The sequence below is a fragment of the Pteropus medius genome, unplaced genomic scaffold, assembly GCF_902729225.1.
Source record: "Pteropus medius unplaced genomic scaffold, Ma_sr-lr_union100, whole genome shotgun sequence".
NCBI classification, from domain to species: Eukaryota; Metazoa; Chordata; class Mammalia; order Chiroptera; family Pteropodidae; genus Pteropus; species Pteropus medius.
This window is the reverse complement of record NW_024352837.1, coordinates 231,955-244,656: the sequence shown is the minus strand read 5'-3', so window position 1 is coordinate 244,656 and position 12,702 is coordinate 231,955. Positions and strand designations below refer to the sequence as shown.

Genomic DNA, 12,702 nt, shown 5'->3' with positions numbered 1-12,702 from the left:
CAGGCGGCGTGGTCCTCGGAAGCCTCATACAGACAGGGTGACCCTCACAAATATGAGCCCCATACAAACAGTGCAACCTTTATAAACTTTGTGAACTCCACGTAATAAGGCAACCCACATGAATGGTGTGAACCCTATGTAGGCAGTGCAGCCCTCACAGTGTGAGACCCAGACAGGTGGGGAGACAGCAATAAACAATGTGCACCCCTATATGAATGGCATATTCCCTCATTAGTGTGCTCTACCACACTGACAGCATAACTTCTTTAAAACTGTGAATTCCTCTGTCAACAGGGTCAACTCTCATAACCTGGATAAGCCCCGCCACCGAGCCATATAAACAGGGTCACTTACATCAGGAGTGTGACTCTTCATGTGCATAAGGAGCTCCATAGTAAATGTGACCTCATGCACATTGTGCTCCTTGCCTGGGGGGATCACTCTGTGAGGCCTGTAGACTCACCCATGGGGGCAATAAACCCCAATGTCACCATGTCCGTTTCATTAAGTTGTGGATAATGCAGCCCTTTCCCAAAGACAGGGAGAAACCCCACGTTCCATTTAAACCCTCTGGGCCCTTGCAACCTTCATAAAGTTATATTAGCCCCCTCGAAAAGTCTTAATTCTCTCATAAAAAGTTACCTAATCCTCCTTCAACACACATGTATTAGGACAGTACGACTCCCTGAAGGGTGATGTAACCTGTTATGGACAATGAGGCCCTGAAAACGGTGAATTCCTGAATGGCAGTGATTTCCCAGGACCCATACAAACCACCACTCCCATTTACTGAGCACTTACTATATGCGAGACTCGAGTCAATATTCTACGTTGTCCTTACTTCCCTTTAGGGGGTAGATAGTCTAATGATGCCCATTTTGCAGATGCAGAGAGTGAGACTGAGAGCGGTTACAGGCCCAAGGTTACACAGCTAAAAATCGCTACAACCTGATCATCAATCACTAAAGCATAATGCTTCCCGGTGGATTCATAAATGCCCCAGATATACTGAACCCTGGAATCCTTCCCAAAAGCACCACCACCACCGCTACCGCAGCACAAACAAACTAGGACAAGGTTATGAGTAAGATTGTGACAGCATAAGCTCTTCAGGTAGAGATAAACCCCTTCTGAGTAACAATAATCACAATAGCTAACATTTTTGAGGCTTTATTCTGCTGGAGACACTGTTTTAAATGCTTTGCACATGTTAATTCATTACATCTTCATAACAATCCTATGTCATAGTTTTTGTTTTGTTTTGTTTTGTTTTTTAATATCCCCTTACAGCTGTAGATATCCAGGTGCATAGAGATTAAGTGACTTGCCCAAGGTCACACAGCTGGGAAGAAGCCCAGCTGGGTTTGACCCCTGCAGCATGGCTAAGCCTGTGTTATCCAGCTTCCTGCAATGTCACCCTCCCATACACCCCACATAACAGTGTAATTTCAAATGAACTATGTAACTAAATTAACTACATTTGATGTAATTCTCTCGGGGACAAGGTACAGCTCCCTGTGCATACCTTTCCTGGATAACAGGGGAAATAGGCCTTGGACAGTGTGAACTCCCATGGATGGGTCTCCTTCATGCATGGTGTAACTCACATAAGTAGTAGGGATCCTTCTGTGGACATTATAAACACACTGTGGCCATAGACAATCTGAATGGACAGCAGAGACCTCTCCCATTACAGCAGAGTGTTCCCTGGGCAGAGTGAGTTCCTTTGTGGAGAGTACAGACCTCCCCACTGACAATCTAACTCTCCCTCACACCTGATGCGAACTGACTGGAGAACTTGAAACACTCATTCTAGTCAAAGGAACTCTCCCCCAACACAATGTGAGCTACCACAGGCAATGCAAACCCAGCCTAGACATGCCTCCCTATAGACAAAGTTAACACAGACAGTGCATTTCACCAGGCATGGGGAACTTTCTATGGCCCCTGTGAACTCCTTTTGTGACAGCATGGACCACTCTCTACCAGTCTACCTAAGTGGGCAGTGAGAACCCAGATGAGTTCATTTTTTAATTTTATTTTTTATGCCTACAGTACCTGGTATTCCTAGGTGGTCTCCCATCCAAGTATGAACCAGGCCCGACAGTGCTTATCTTCCGAGATGGGATGATCTCGGGCACATTCAGGGTGGTATGGCCGTAGACCCAGATGAGTTTAAACTTTCCTCAAACTCAACACTACCCAGTGTGCACAGCACACACTCATGGGGAGTGGAAATGCTACAGACAGTATGAATCTGCAAGAGGCTGGGTATATTTTCCTCACATCTGGTGTGAATCTCACGTAGATACTGGGGGAACCCCACACAGGCAGCAGAAACCTCGCCAGGGCCAGTGTTGACTGCACCCAATTATCCTCCATCCAGGGCAAATCCAATGTGGAGAGTATGGATGCACTACAGACAGGTTCACACTTGGTGTAAACCCTGTATCTGGGCAGCAGGAAACTACTGCTGACAGGGCAAACCTTTCTCCTTCCCACTCCCAGTGTGAACCCCACCTTAAAAAAATCTTGCTCCCGCCAGGTGTGAACAGCTCTCCACTGAATTCAGTGTGAAGAACCAGGAAGCGGTGCATTACCCCATCTCATGCCACCCCTCCTTGACTAAGAGGGCTGTCAGAAAACTGCGCAGCCCTAAATGTAAAAGTCTTGGAGGAGGGGACTTGTCCCTAGGGCCCCCAAACCCGAGGCCGCGTGCGTTGACTACACTCAGGCGCGCACCACCCCACACACGAACGTTCTCTCCCCTCCCGGTGGCAACAAGGCTTTCCGCGGGGCCGCGCCAGACTTTCTGAGGCTGTTGATTGGTCGTAGTCTCGTCCACCCGACAGCCAATAAAGCGGGGGAAAGGTGACATCACTTTTTCTCCTCCCCTCCCCCCCAAACTTCCCTACTCCGGGCTACCGGCAGCAACAACCACGTGGGGGAGGGGCAAGAGAGTAGAACTCGGTGAGGTCATTGCACCGCCCTGGCCGCTGCTGATTGGCCGCGGGGCTCGCGGGTGGCGGTTGGCTGCTCCTCGCACCTCCCCCTCGTGCCGCTACCGCCACTGCTGAGAGGAGCCACCCGCGACGCCAGAGCCGGGAAGCCGGGTGAGTCGGGGCCCTGGGTCTAAGATGCTCCTGGTGTCCAGCGAGGCTCACGAGAAACTGCCTTTTCTGACTTTTTCTCTTCGCCTGGGTTCTTTGGTGCTCCAGGCACTCTGTCACTTGGGAGTTGTAGTCTGCCTCGTACTGTAGGCTATGGGCCGGAGACGTAAGAAGACTACCATTCCCAGAAGGAATTGCGACTAGCCGGTCAACAAATGCTCAGGCCACGCCTTCTTAGCCTGCTCATTGGCGAGCTCATCCACTAGCCCCGCCTTTTTTTATTGCATTGGCTACTGTCCCCCACAGAGGCTGGGTTCCGGCCTAGAGTGCAAAGTGACTGGATACTGTATTCGTCATTCGGTGCTAAAATAGTCTGCAATTGGACAGCGTAGGTGTCCATCACTTGTTGGGCAGGACCCTAGGCAGATCTGGCGGTCGTAGGCTCAGGTTGGTGTCGGTCCCAGAGGGAGGCCGGTTTTGGACTTTGGCCCCACCCCCTAGCGCTGCCGGGTGGGCGCGATTGGTCATGGCGAGCGTCGCTCGTTGTCGGGAGGCGGAGCTGACCAGGCTGCGAATAGTTATTGGTCTAGGACGGCGCCGGTCAGCGGGGTTGTGGCCGCTGATTGGCTGGTTGCTCCAGCTGTTGCAGGTCCATTCACCATTTTGTGTGTTGGAGTAAAAAAAAAAGGGAGAATCGAGAGGGAGAGCCGAAGGGGGGGCGGGGAGGGACCGGACCGGACCGAGCCGGGGCCACGGCCCCCCGCCCCGAAACCCCGCCGAGCCCGAGGTGAGGGGCGGGGCCAGGGCTGACATGGGCAGGGTGGATTAGGGGTTCTAGGGCCGAGAGGGGACAGGTGGCAGGAACGGGGAGGGGGTACAGGGGAAAAGGAGGGTGGATGGTGGAGCGGGGGACAGAGTGGAGGGAAGTGGTGGGGAGGAAGGAACAGAAAAGGAGGATGGGGAGACGGTGGCAGAGAATGGTGACAGGATCTCAGATCAGGGGAGGACAGAGAGAGGGAGGGACAGCTGGAGGGTGACAAGGAGAGGTGATGGGGAGAGCAGGGGAAGTGATATGTCCAGAGAGATGGCTGACAGGAGTATGACTGGGAGGAAGAGGCGACAGAGATAGATGAGGATTATCAAGGAGGTACTGAGGAGGGGGCTTAGGGCCTGTGACGAGAGAGGTAGAGATAGAAGTGGTGACAGAATGGGAGACAGAGTGGTACAGAAACTGGTGCTGGGGGGCTCTCAGAGGGCATGAGATTCTGAAGAGCCTGGGAGGTTCCTGGGCTTCAGGAGTTACTGCTCAGATTCTGAGGGGGATGAGGACCCATAGGGCCTTGGGTGGGAGTTATCCAGAGAGGAGTGGACAGGAAGAGAATAGGCCTCAGGGAAAAGAAAGAGGTTTGGCTTCTGGAGTGGAGAAGCTGGGCCAGGCAGCAGGGTCCAGGGGTGCCAGGCAGTGCTCCTGTAGGCCCTGGTGGGGTATGCAGAGGTTTGTGCTTGGGCAGGATTGGGGCTAGATTTCAGTTCTCAGGACGATGGCCCAGCGGGTCAGTGGAGAGAAGGTGGTGGCAACTACCCAACTCCTAGGCACTTGGGTTCCTGCCCCAGTGTGAGACTCCCCAGGCCCTCCAGGCTCTACCTATGAGGACCCCAGGATTGGCCCAGGGAAGGGGCAATGTGGGAGTGCAGGGTCCACGGGAGCAGAAGGCCTCAAGTAGGAGAGCATGAGGTCAGGGGTCCCGTGGGAGCCTGGAGACTAGAGTCAGGGGTGTCTCTGATTGTGTTTGGTTTATGGTCCTGTCTCCCCCACCAGAGGACCCCCTTAGGCCTCTCAGGTTCTCTTAGTCACTTCAGAGTAAAGTTTTTTCCCTTTTCTTTTCTCAGAGCAGCTTGAAAGGGGGCGGGCAGTAATGACTGTTCAGGAAGTGGGTGAGGTTGGCCTGCTGGGTTTGTCCTGCCTTCTTTGACCTTCTACCAATTACCCCCACTTAGAGTCAGGGGGCGTATTTGGGAGCCAGGGGTACCCAACTGGCTTAGCCACGCTGCCAGAGCTAGCCCAGCCAGCCCAGCCTGGGCCAGAATGCATGCAGGCCAGAAGAGGGGGGGCTGGGTGCTATGGGGGGAGGGGCAGGCTCCCATCCAGTGGGACAGTGCAACCCTGTGTAGTTCTGTGTTCCGCTGTGTGATGACGTGTGCGTGCCCATGTGTGTTTGTGTGTGTGCGTGTGCTCATGCATGGCCCTGTGGCAGCACTGGGTATGAGCTTTTGCCCCAGACATGCCCCTGCCTGCACCCTGCCGGGATCTGGGGAGATGGCTCTACCTGGCAGGCCCGGGGTGCAGAGCAGAGTGGGCAGCCATCCCTCGGGATTCTCAGCTGCCCACTCTTTTCCACAATGCCTGGCCATGCCAGGCTGTTCAGAGGGGTGGGGTGGGGCAGGTGGAGAGAGGCTCACATCACAGCCCAGTCACCTCCCTTTCTGTGCATGTGTGTGCGTGTGTGTGTGTGTGAGTGTGTGTGCTCTCTGGACAGTGACAGTGCAAGGAAGCCTGCCCTCTGGATCATGTGACAGGCGGCACACCGAGATGGTTAGGAGCACACATTCTGGAGCCAGACTGCCTGGGTTCAGACCTAGCTCTGCGTTTCCTAGCTAGACAAATTTGGACAAGTTGCTTGATCTTTCAGTGCCTCTATTTCCTCAAGCATAAAATGAGGCTGCTAGTAGCCCCTGCTTCTTAGGGTTGTTGCGAGGATGAAATGAGTTAATAAAGGCAAATTTAGCCCAGGGGTGGCACAAAATGAGTGCTACATAGGTGTGAACCGTTATTGCTTCTTGCGTCCCCTTGGGGCAGAGTCTGTGCGTACTTTTGCTGTGTCTTCTGCAGAGGGAGCAGATATATGCGAGTGTCCCTGAGGAGCCAGAGTGAATAGCTCAGTGGACATGGGTGCCACTCTGTGTCTAGGTGCTGGCCAGGGGCCCATTATGCATTGGGGACAGCCAGGAAGGAGGCCTTGGGAATCATGGAGTTGAGGTAGGGGCCTTAGCAAGTGAGAAGTCTTAGGGGATGCTGGGTCTGGGGGATTCCTGAGTTGTTCTCGACGACTCCTGTCTGCCTTCCTACCCTGCAGGTGGACAAAAGATGAAGCCAATGAAGAAGGCATGCGCTGGCCTCCCAGGTCCTGGCAGCGGAGGCAAGTCTCCACCAGCTACCAGGGCCAAGGCCCTGAGGCGGCGAGGGGCTGGGGAGGGCGACAAAGCAGAAGAGGAAGACGATGAGGTACAGCAGCAACCAGGCCCAGAAGAGGCTGAGGAGGGTGAGGAGGAGGAGGCCGAGCGGGGTCCCAGGGCTGAGGGGCTCCTCCCGGACCAGTGCCCCGATGACCCAGCCCCATGCCCAGCTGAAGACTCCAAGGCAGAGGGGGAGGCAGGCCGCTGGGAGCCCTCACTCAGCCGAAAGACAGCCACGTTCAAGTCACGAGCACCTAAGAAGAAGTATGTGGAGGAGCATGGGGCTGGAAGTGGCAGTAGTGGGGTGCCCGGGGTCCCTGAAGAGCGGGCGCGAACCCCTGAGGAAGCCAGTGCCTTGAGTGTTCCTCCACGGCCACCCACTTCCACCCGCTCCTCCTCCACCGACACAGCCAGCGAGCACTCGGCTGACCTGGAGGATGAGCCGGCTGAAGCTTGTGGGCCAAGCCCGTGGCCCCCGGGTGGTACCAGTGGTGGCTACGACCTGCGGCAGCTGCGGTCCCAGCGGGTGCTGGCTCGGCGTGGGGATGGCCTCTTCCTGCCGGCTGTGGTGCGCCAGGTGCGCCGAAGCCAGGACCTGGGCGTGCAGTTCCCTGGGGACCGGGCCCTGACTTTCTACGAGGGGACACCCGGCGGTGGTGTGGATGTGGTTTTGGATGCCACGCCGCCGCCGGGTGCGCTGCTGGTGGGCACCGCCGTCTGTACCTGCGTGGAGCCTGGTGTGGCTGCCTACCGTGAGGGTGTGGTGGTGGAGGTGGCCACCAAGCCAGCTGCCTATAAGGTCCGCCTCAGCCCTGGCCTCGGCTCCCAGCCCGGCCCGCCAGCCACCCTCCCACAGCCCCTGCCGCCGCCACACCGTGAGCCAGAGGAGGCTGTGTGGGTGGCCCGCTCCAGCCTGCGCCTGCTGCGGCCCCCATGGGAACCTGAGGCCCTGCTGAGGAAGCCCCCCACGGGCCCCGAGGAGGAGCAGGTTGAGCCAGGGGCCACCCTGCCACCCTGTTCGGCTGCTCTGGACCCCAAGCAACCTGAGGATGCTGAGGTCTCCAAGATCAGCTTTGGTGGCAACCTGGGTGCCGGGGAGGAGGGCGAGGAGAAGCACCCACCAGCCCTGGGCACCCCAGCCCTGCTCCCACTGCCCCCGCCCCAACTCCTGTCACCACCACCCAAGTCCCCAGCCTTCGCAGGCCCCGGCCGCCCTGGCGAGCAGCCCTCACCCTGCCAGGAAGGGAGCCAGGGCGGCAGCCGCAGCAGCAGCGTGGCCTCTCTGGAGAAAGGGGTCGCACCGGCCACCCGTGCCCGCACCCCACTGACGGCTGCCCAGCAGAAGTACAAGAAGGGCGATGTGGTCTGCACACCTAACGGAATCCGCAAGAAGTTCAACGGCAAACAGTGGCGGCGGCTGTGTTCCCGAGACGGCTGCATGAAGGAGTCGCAGCGGCGAGGCTACTGCTCGCGCCATCTGTCCATGCGAACCAAGGAGATGGAGGGCCTGGCAGACAGTGGCCCGGGGGGGGCCGGGCGGCCGGCTGGCATGGCAGCTCGTGAGGGCAGCACCGAGTTCGACTGGGGCGATGAGACATCGAGGGACAGTGAGGCCAGCAGCGTGGCGGCCCGTGGAGACTCACGCCCACGCCTGGTGGCCCCCGCCGACCTGTCACGCTTTGAGTTCGATGAGTGCGAGGCGGCCGTGATGCTGGTGTCCTTGGGCAGCTCCCGCTCCGGCACGCCCTCCTTCTCCCCGGTCTCCACGCAGTCTCCCTTCTCGCCAGCACCGTCACCCTCACCCTCGCCGCTCTTCGGCTTCCGTCCCGCCAACTTCAGCCCCATCAACGCCTCACCAGTCATCCAACGCACTGCTGTTCGCAGTCGCCACCTGAGCGCCAGCACCCCTAAGGCAGGTGTGCTGACGCCACCAGACCTGGGCCCCCACCCGCCGCCGCCTGCCTCCCGAGAGCGCCATTCCTCTGGCATCCTCCCCACCTTCCAGACCAACCTGACCTTCACCGTGCCCATCAGCCCTGGGCGGCGGAAGACAGAGCTGCTGCCTCACCCAGGGGCATTAGGGGCCCCTGGTGCAGGAGGTGGAGGAGCCGCCCCAGACTTTCCCAAGAGTGACAGCCTAGACTCTGGTGTGGACTCGGTGTCCCACACACCTACACCCTCCACACCTGCCGGCTTCCGGGCTGTGTCACCTGCTGTGCCCTTCTCCCGCTCCCGCCAGCCCTCACCGTTGCTGCTGTTGCCCGCACCTGCTGGCCTGACTTCGGATCCTGGGCCTTCTGTGCGCAGGGTGCCCGCTGTGCAGCGGGACTCACCTGTTATTGTCCGCAATCCTGATGTGCCACTGCCTTCCAAATTCCCGGGGGAGGTGGGCACTGCTGGAGAGGCTCGGGCCTCGGGACCTGGACGGGGCTGCCGAGAGACCCCGGTACCCCCTGGGGTGTCCAGTGGGAAGCCAGGCCTGCCTCCGCCTCTGCCAGCTCCTGTGCCCATCACCGTGTCTCCAGCCGCGCCAACCGCTGTGGCCCAGCCGATGCCCACCTTTGGCCTGGCTTCCTCACCCTTCCAGCCAGTGGCCTTCCACCCCTCACCCGCTGCCCTGTTGCCTGTCCTGGTGCCCAGCAGCTACACCAGCCATCCTGCCCCCAAGAAGGAAGTCATCATGGGCCGGCCTGGGACAGGTAAGAGGTACTGGTGGATGGGCTGGGCGAGGGCAGGGCCTCTCGGGAACTGGTTCTCAAGAGAGGTGATCTCCCCAACCCAGGAGGGATACAAGGGGAGGCTGGCCTTCTCTCTGTGCAGATGTTCCAGTGGGAATTCCCATGTCAGGCAGGGGACTGGACTTGGGAGTCTCAGGGCAGTGTTTTCGGAGGCCTCCTGTTGAGAATACACTCTGAGGGGTCCATCAGTCATGGAACCACTCCTGAGCAGAGCTGTAGGGGTAACAGGATAATCATGATGACAGCTCCCATGTCTGGAGGACTGGTAGGGGCGTCTCCATGATAAGCACTGCACGTGGGTTATCTCGCTGAACCCACCCCATGATGCAGCACTCAACAACATACGGGCCCTGCTCTAAGACATTTTCAAACATTAGCTCCTTTACTCTTCACAACCACCGTAACAAGTGGGCGCTATGATTATGCGCCTTTAGAGGAAACTGAAGTCAGATTAGTAACTCGCTGTCTTTCGATCACGTGCCTAGTAAATCCTGGAGCCACCCTTCAAACCCTGGGAGGCCGGTTTGTGACCACTAGGCCATAGTGCTGGGTACAGATGGAAAGGTCCTTCTGCCAGGAGGTGGCAGGACCGGGACTGGAGCCCCTGTCTTCACCGTGGCACCCAGTAAATAGCATAGCTACGGTCAGTGCCCAGGAAGAGAACTGGGGGTGTGCTGGGTGCTATCCATGGTTTGAATCCAGGTACGAATCTAGTCTGGCTGCCGTTGGGACAGGGTGTGTAGGCCGAGAGTCAAAGGATGGGTCGGAACCAGCAAACACGGGCAGAAGAGCCTCCTAGGAGGCCAGTGGGAAGGTGGGCTCCACAGCTGAGGAACGCCGGTGTGGCTGGAGGACTGAGGCCAGGGGTGGGGAGACTGCCTTTCTGAGATGGTGCTGGAGAATCAGGGGCCCAAGACAGGCTAGGCCTTGTCAGAGCAACTGGGGAGGGTGACAGACCTGTCGCCAGCCCCTTCCCTAGCATCTTTTTCTTATTTACTTATTTATTAATCCACTGTTGACCGAGGGCCTCCTATGCTGTTTGGTGCTGAGGACACAGCCCTGCCCTCACAGGGCTCTTGGTCCCTGGAGTAGACAGACCTGTCCCCAGACAGTGACTGTTCAGAGCGGTCATGGCTGGGATGGCAGAAGCCCAGGAGGCTGTAGGAAGTTAGAGGGCTTCTTGGAGAAGGAGCCTTTAAAATGAGACCTGAAAGGTATGCATGGCAAGGCCAGCAGGAAAACCTATAGGCAGAGGAAGAGTTTGTGCAAAGGCCTCAGAGTGAAAGCAGGTATTTAAACGAATTCGAATCTACAGAGACAAGGGCTATAGGCTCATAGTAAGTGTTGAGATTTGTGACTGTATTCGTGAGCAAGGGTCTTATCATAGAAGGCCCTTATGTGACCTGTGACCTTGATCCTGAGGGCACTAGGGAGCTGTGGAAGGTTTTGAGCCAATCCGACCAAGGCTGTACTGGAGGCCGGGAGGCCGGGGAGGAAGGAGCCGCTGTGGCTTGGGCTGGGGCAGAGGCCAGTGTAGGAAGAAGCCCAGGCCCTGCCCTCAGAGCTTCAGCCTGGAGCCAGGGCACAGGGACACAGGGGCTGTGCTTGCCCCTCATGCTCGTATATACTGAGGTCGCAAGCTTTGTTTTTTGTCTCACACCCAACAGTTTTTGCTTTTGCTACTGTAGTTGATGTGAGCAAAATTCCACAGAAATGGATACAGCAGGGATTTCTGTCCTGAGGCAGATGAAGAAACTGAAGCAGAAGGCCTCGAACCACCCCCCTCACCCCCCTACACACCCATAGCCCCAGCCCTTGCCCTCATAGCATCTTCTCATGTGACCCTCACCGCGGCCACGTGGGGAGGGATGGCACTGATGGAGGTGACCCAGGCAGGCCCAGCAGGAGTTCCTGCTGCCATTTTCTAGATGAGGAAGAATGAGGCCCTGACAGAACGAGGATCCTGATTGAGGTCGCCCAGCCAGGAGGGGCAGGACTGGGCCTTGAACCAGGTCTCCCGACCTCCAGATCACAGGACTCTCACTATGAGAAGTTACAGTAATAATAATTTATTGAGCACCACCCATGCATGTGCCTGGCTTACTGCTCAGTAAGTGCTGTTTACTCACTGAATCCTCACAACATCCCAGGAGGTCAGCACGCTTATTATTTCCAGTAGACAGAGGTGGAAACTGCAGTCCAAGAGTTCAGTGACTTGCCGAAGATCAGCTAGGATAAGGAAGAGGCAGGATTTGAACCAGGTTGTGTGGCTCCAGAGCCCAGGCTCTTAAGCACACGCAATAATAATGATGAAAAAATTTATAGAGTAACTAGAGTAACTAGAGTTAGAGTAACTCTTTATCGAGCATTTACCATGTGCCCAGCCTCAGGCGTGGGGCCACCTCATCAAATCCACCTGATGCTATGAAGTAGGTATTACCAGCCCCATCGTCGGGGGAAATCTGAGGTTCAGTGAAAGGAGGCCCCTTGCTGGAGGCTGCCTGGTCGTCAGAACTTGTCCAGTGCTTGTCCTGGCGGTTCCGAGCCGCGCCTCCCTGACAACACCCATGCTGAGGTATCCAGGTTGCCCTCAGGTTCTCAGCCAGCAGGCCCTTTTGTTCTTCTCCCAGAGGCCTCCCTAAACCCTTGGGAGGTAGGCCCCCTGGGGCTTTCTCCCTCCGAGGCCCAGATAGGGCAGACGGTGCCCCGTGGCATAGTCCTGGCTGCTTCTGCCCACCCATGCCAGGGCCTGACCCTCGTTCAAGGCAGCAGGTGTGAGGGGGCGGCCTGGGGCAGCCTGCCTGCTCTTGCCCCCCGCCAGGCATTTGCTTCCGCTGGGGGACGTGCTGGGGCAGGCGGATGGCATTCTCCACATTCTGTGTGTGGTGGAGCCAGCCAGCTGCCATTGCCACCTCCCTCTGACTCTTCCCGCCTGCTCCCCAGGAGAGGAAACCACCCCAGGGCCTGTAGCCCCAGCCCAGGAGGCCAGATGTCTCAGCCCCATTCCTGGCACGGCCTCCCGTCCAGCTCCCAGTGCCTGCCTGGCTTCCCTGTGTTGACAGGCAGTGCCCCTTCTCTTGGGCCTGTCTGCCCTTCTGCCTCTCTTTGAGACACTGTGCATGTATCTGTCCCTGGAGTAGACAGACCTGTCCCCAGACAGTGACTGTTCAGAGCGGTCATGGCTGGGATGGCAGAAGCCCAGGAGGCTGTAGGAAGTTAGAGGGCTTCTTGGAGAAGGAGCCTTTAAAATGAGACCTGAAAGCTATGCATGGCAAGAGGGCTTCTTGGAGAGGGTGCCAAGGACAGGTCCATCTGTATCTGGGGTGCCAAGGACAGGTCTATCTGTATCTGGGTTCCTATGTCTGTCTCTGTCTAGCTTTCCATTTCTGGGCCTGTCCGAGTCTCTCTCTGGACTTCTGTCCATTTGACTTTCTCTCTGAATCTGGCTCGCTATACATTTCTTGCTTTGTTTCTCCCTAGACAACAGTCCTTGTTTGAGCTTTCATTCCACTCTATTTTGGCCCCCCGTCTTGGGATCCAGTGTCTCTAGGCCAGCCTTGGCCTTTCTCCTGGCCCCCTTCTTCTCACTCTTTAGACAGACTTCCTGTCTCCCCACTAGC

The 12,702-nt window shown here is 57.2% G+C and overlaps 1 protein-coding gene and 1 pseudogene across 5 annotated transcripts in view; one reads left to right on the top strand and one right to left on the bottom strand.

The window, feature by feature from the left end:
- Positions 1 to 2,046: 2,046 nt before the first annotated feature.
- Positions 2,047 to 2,165, bottom strand: LOC120592389 (uncharacterized; annotated as a pseudogene).
- A 974-nt stretch (positions 2,166 to 3,139) lies between these two features.
- CIC (capicua transcriptional repressor) overlaps positions 3,140 to 12,702 on the top strand; it is a 26,303-nt gene continuing 16,740 nt past the window's right edge. For all 5 annotated transcript variants that reach the window (XM_039850007.1, XM_039850004.1, XM_039850005.1 and 2 more), the window contains exons 1-2: positions 3,140 to 3,897; positions 6,245 to 9,043. In XM_039850007.1, the coding sequence (XP_039705941.1) occupies positions 6,256 to 9,043 (2,788 nt within the window). In that variant the 5' untranslated portion in view covers positions 3,140 to 3,897; positions 6,245 to 6,255. The remainder of the gene's footprint in view (positions 3,898 to 6,244; positions 9,044 to 12,702) is intronic.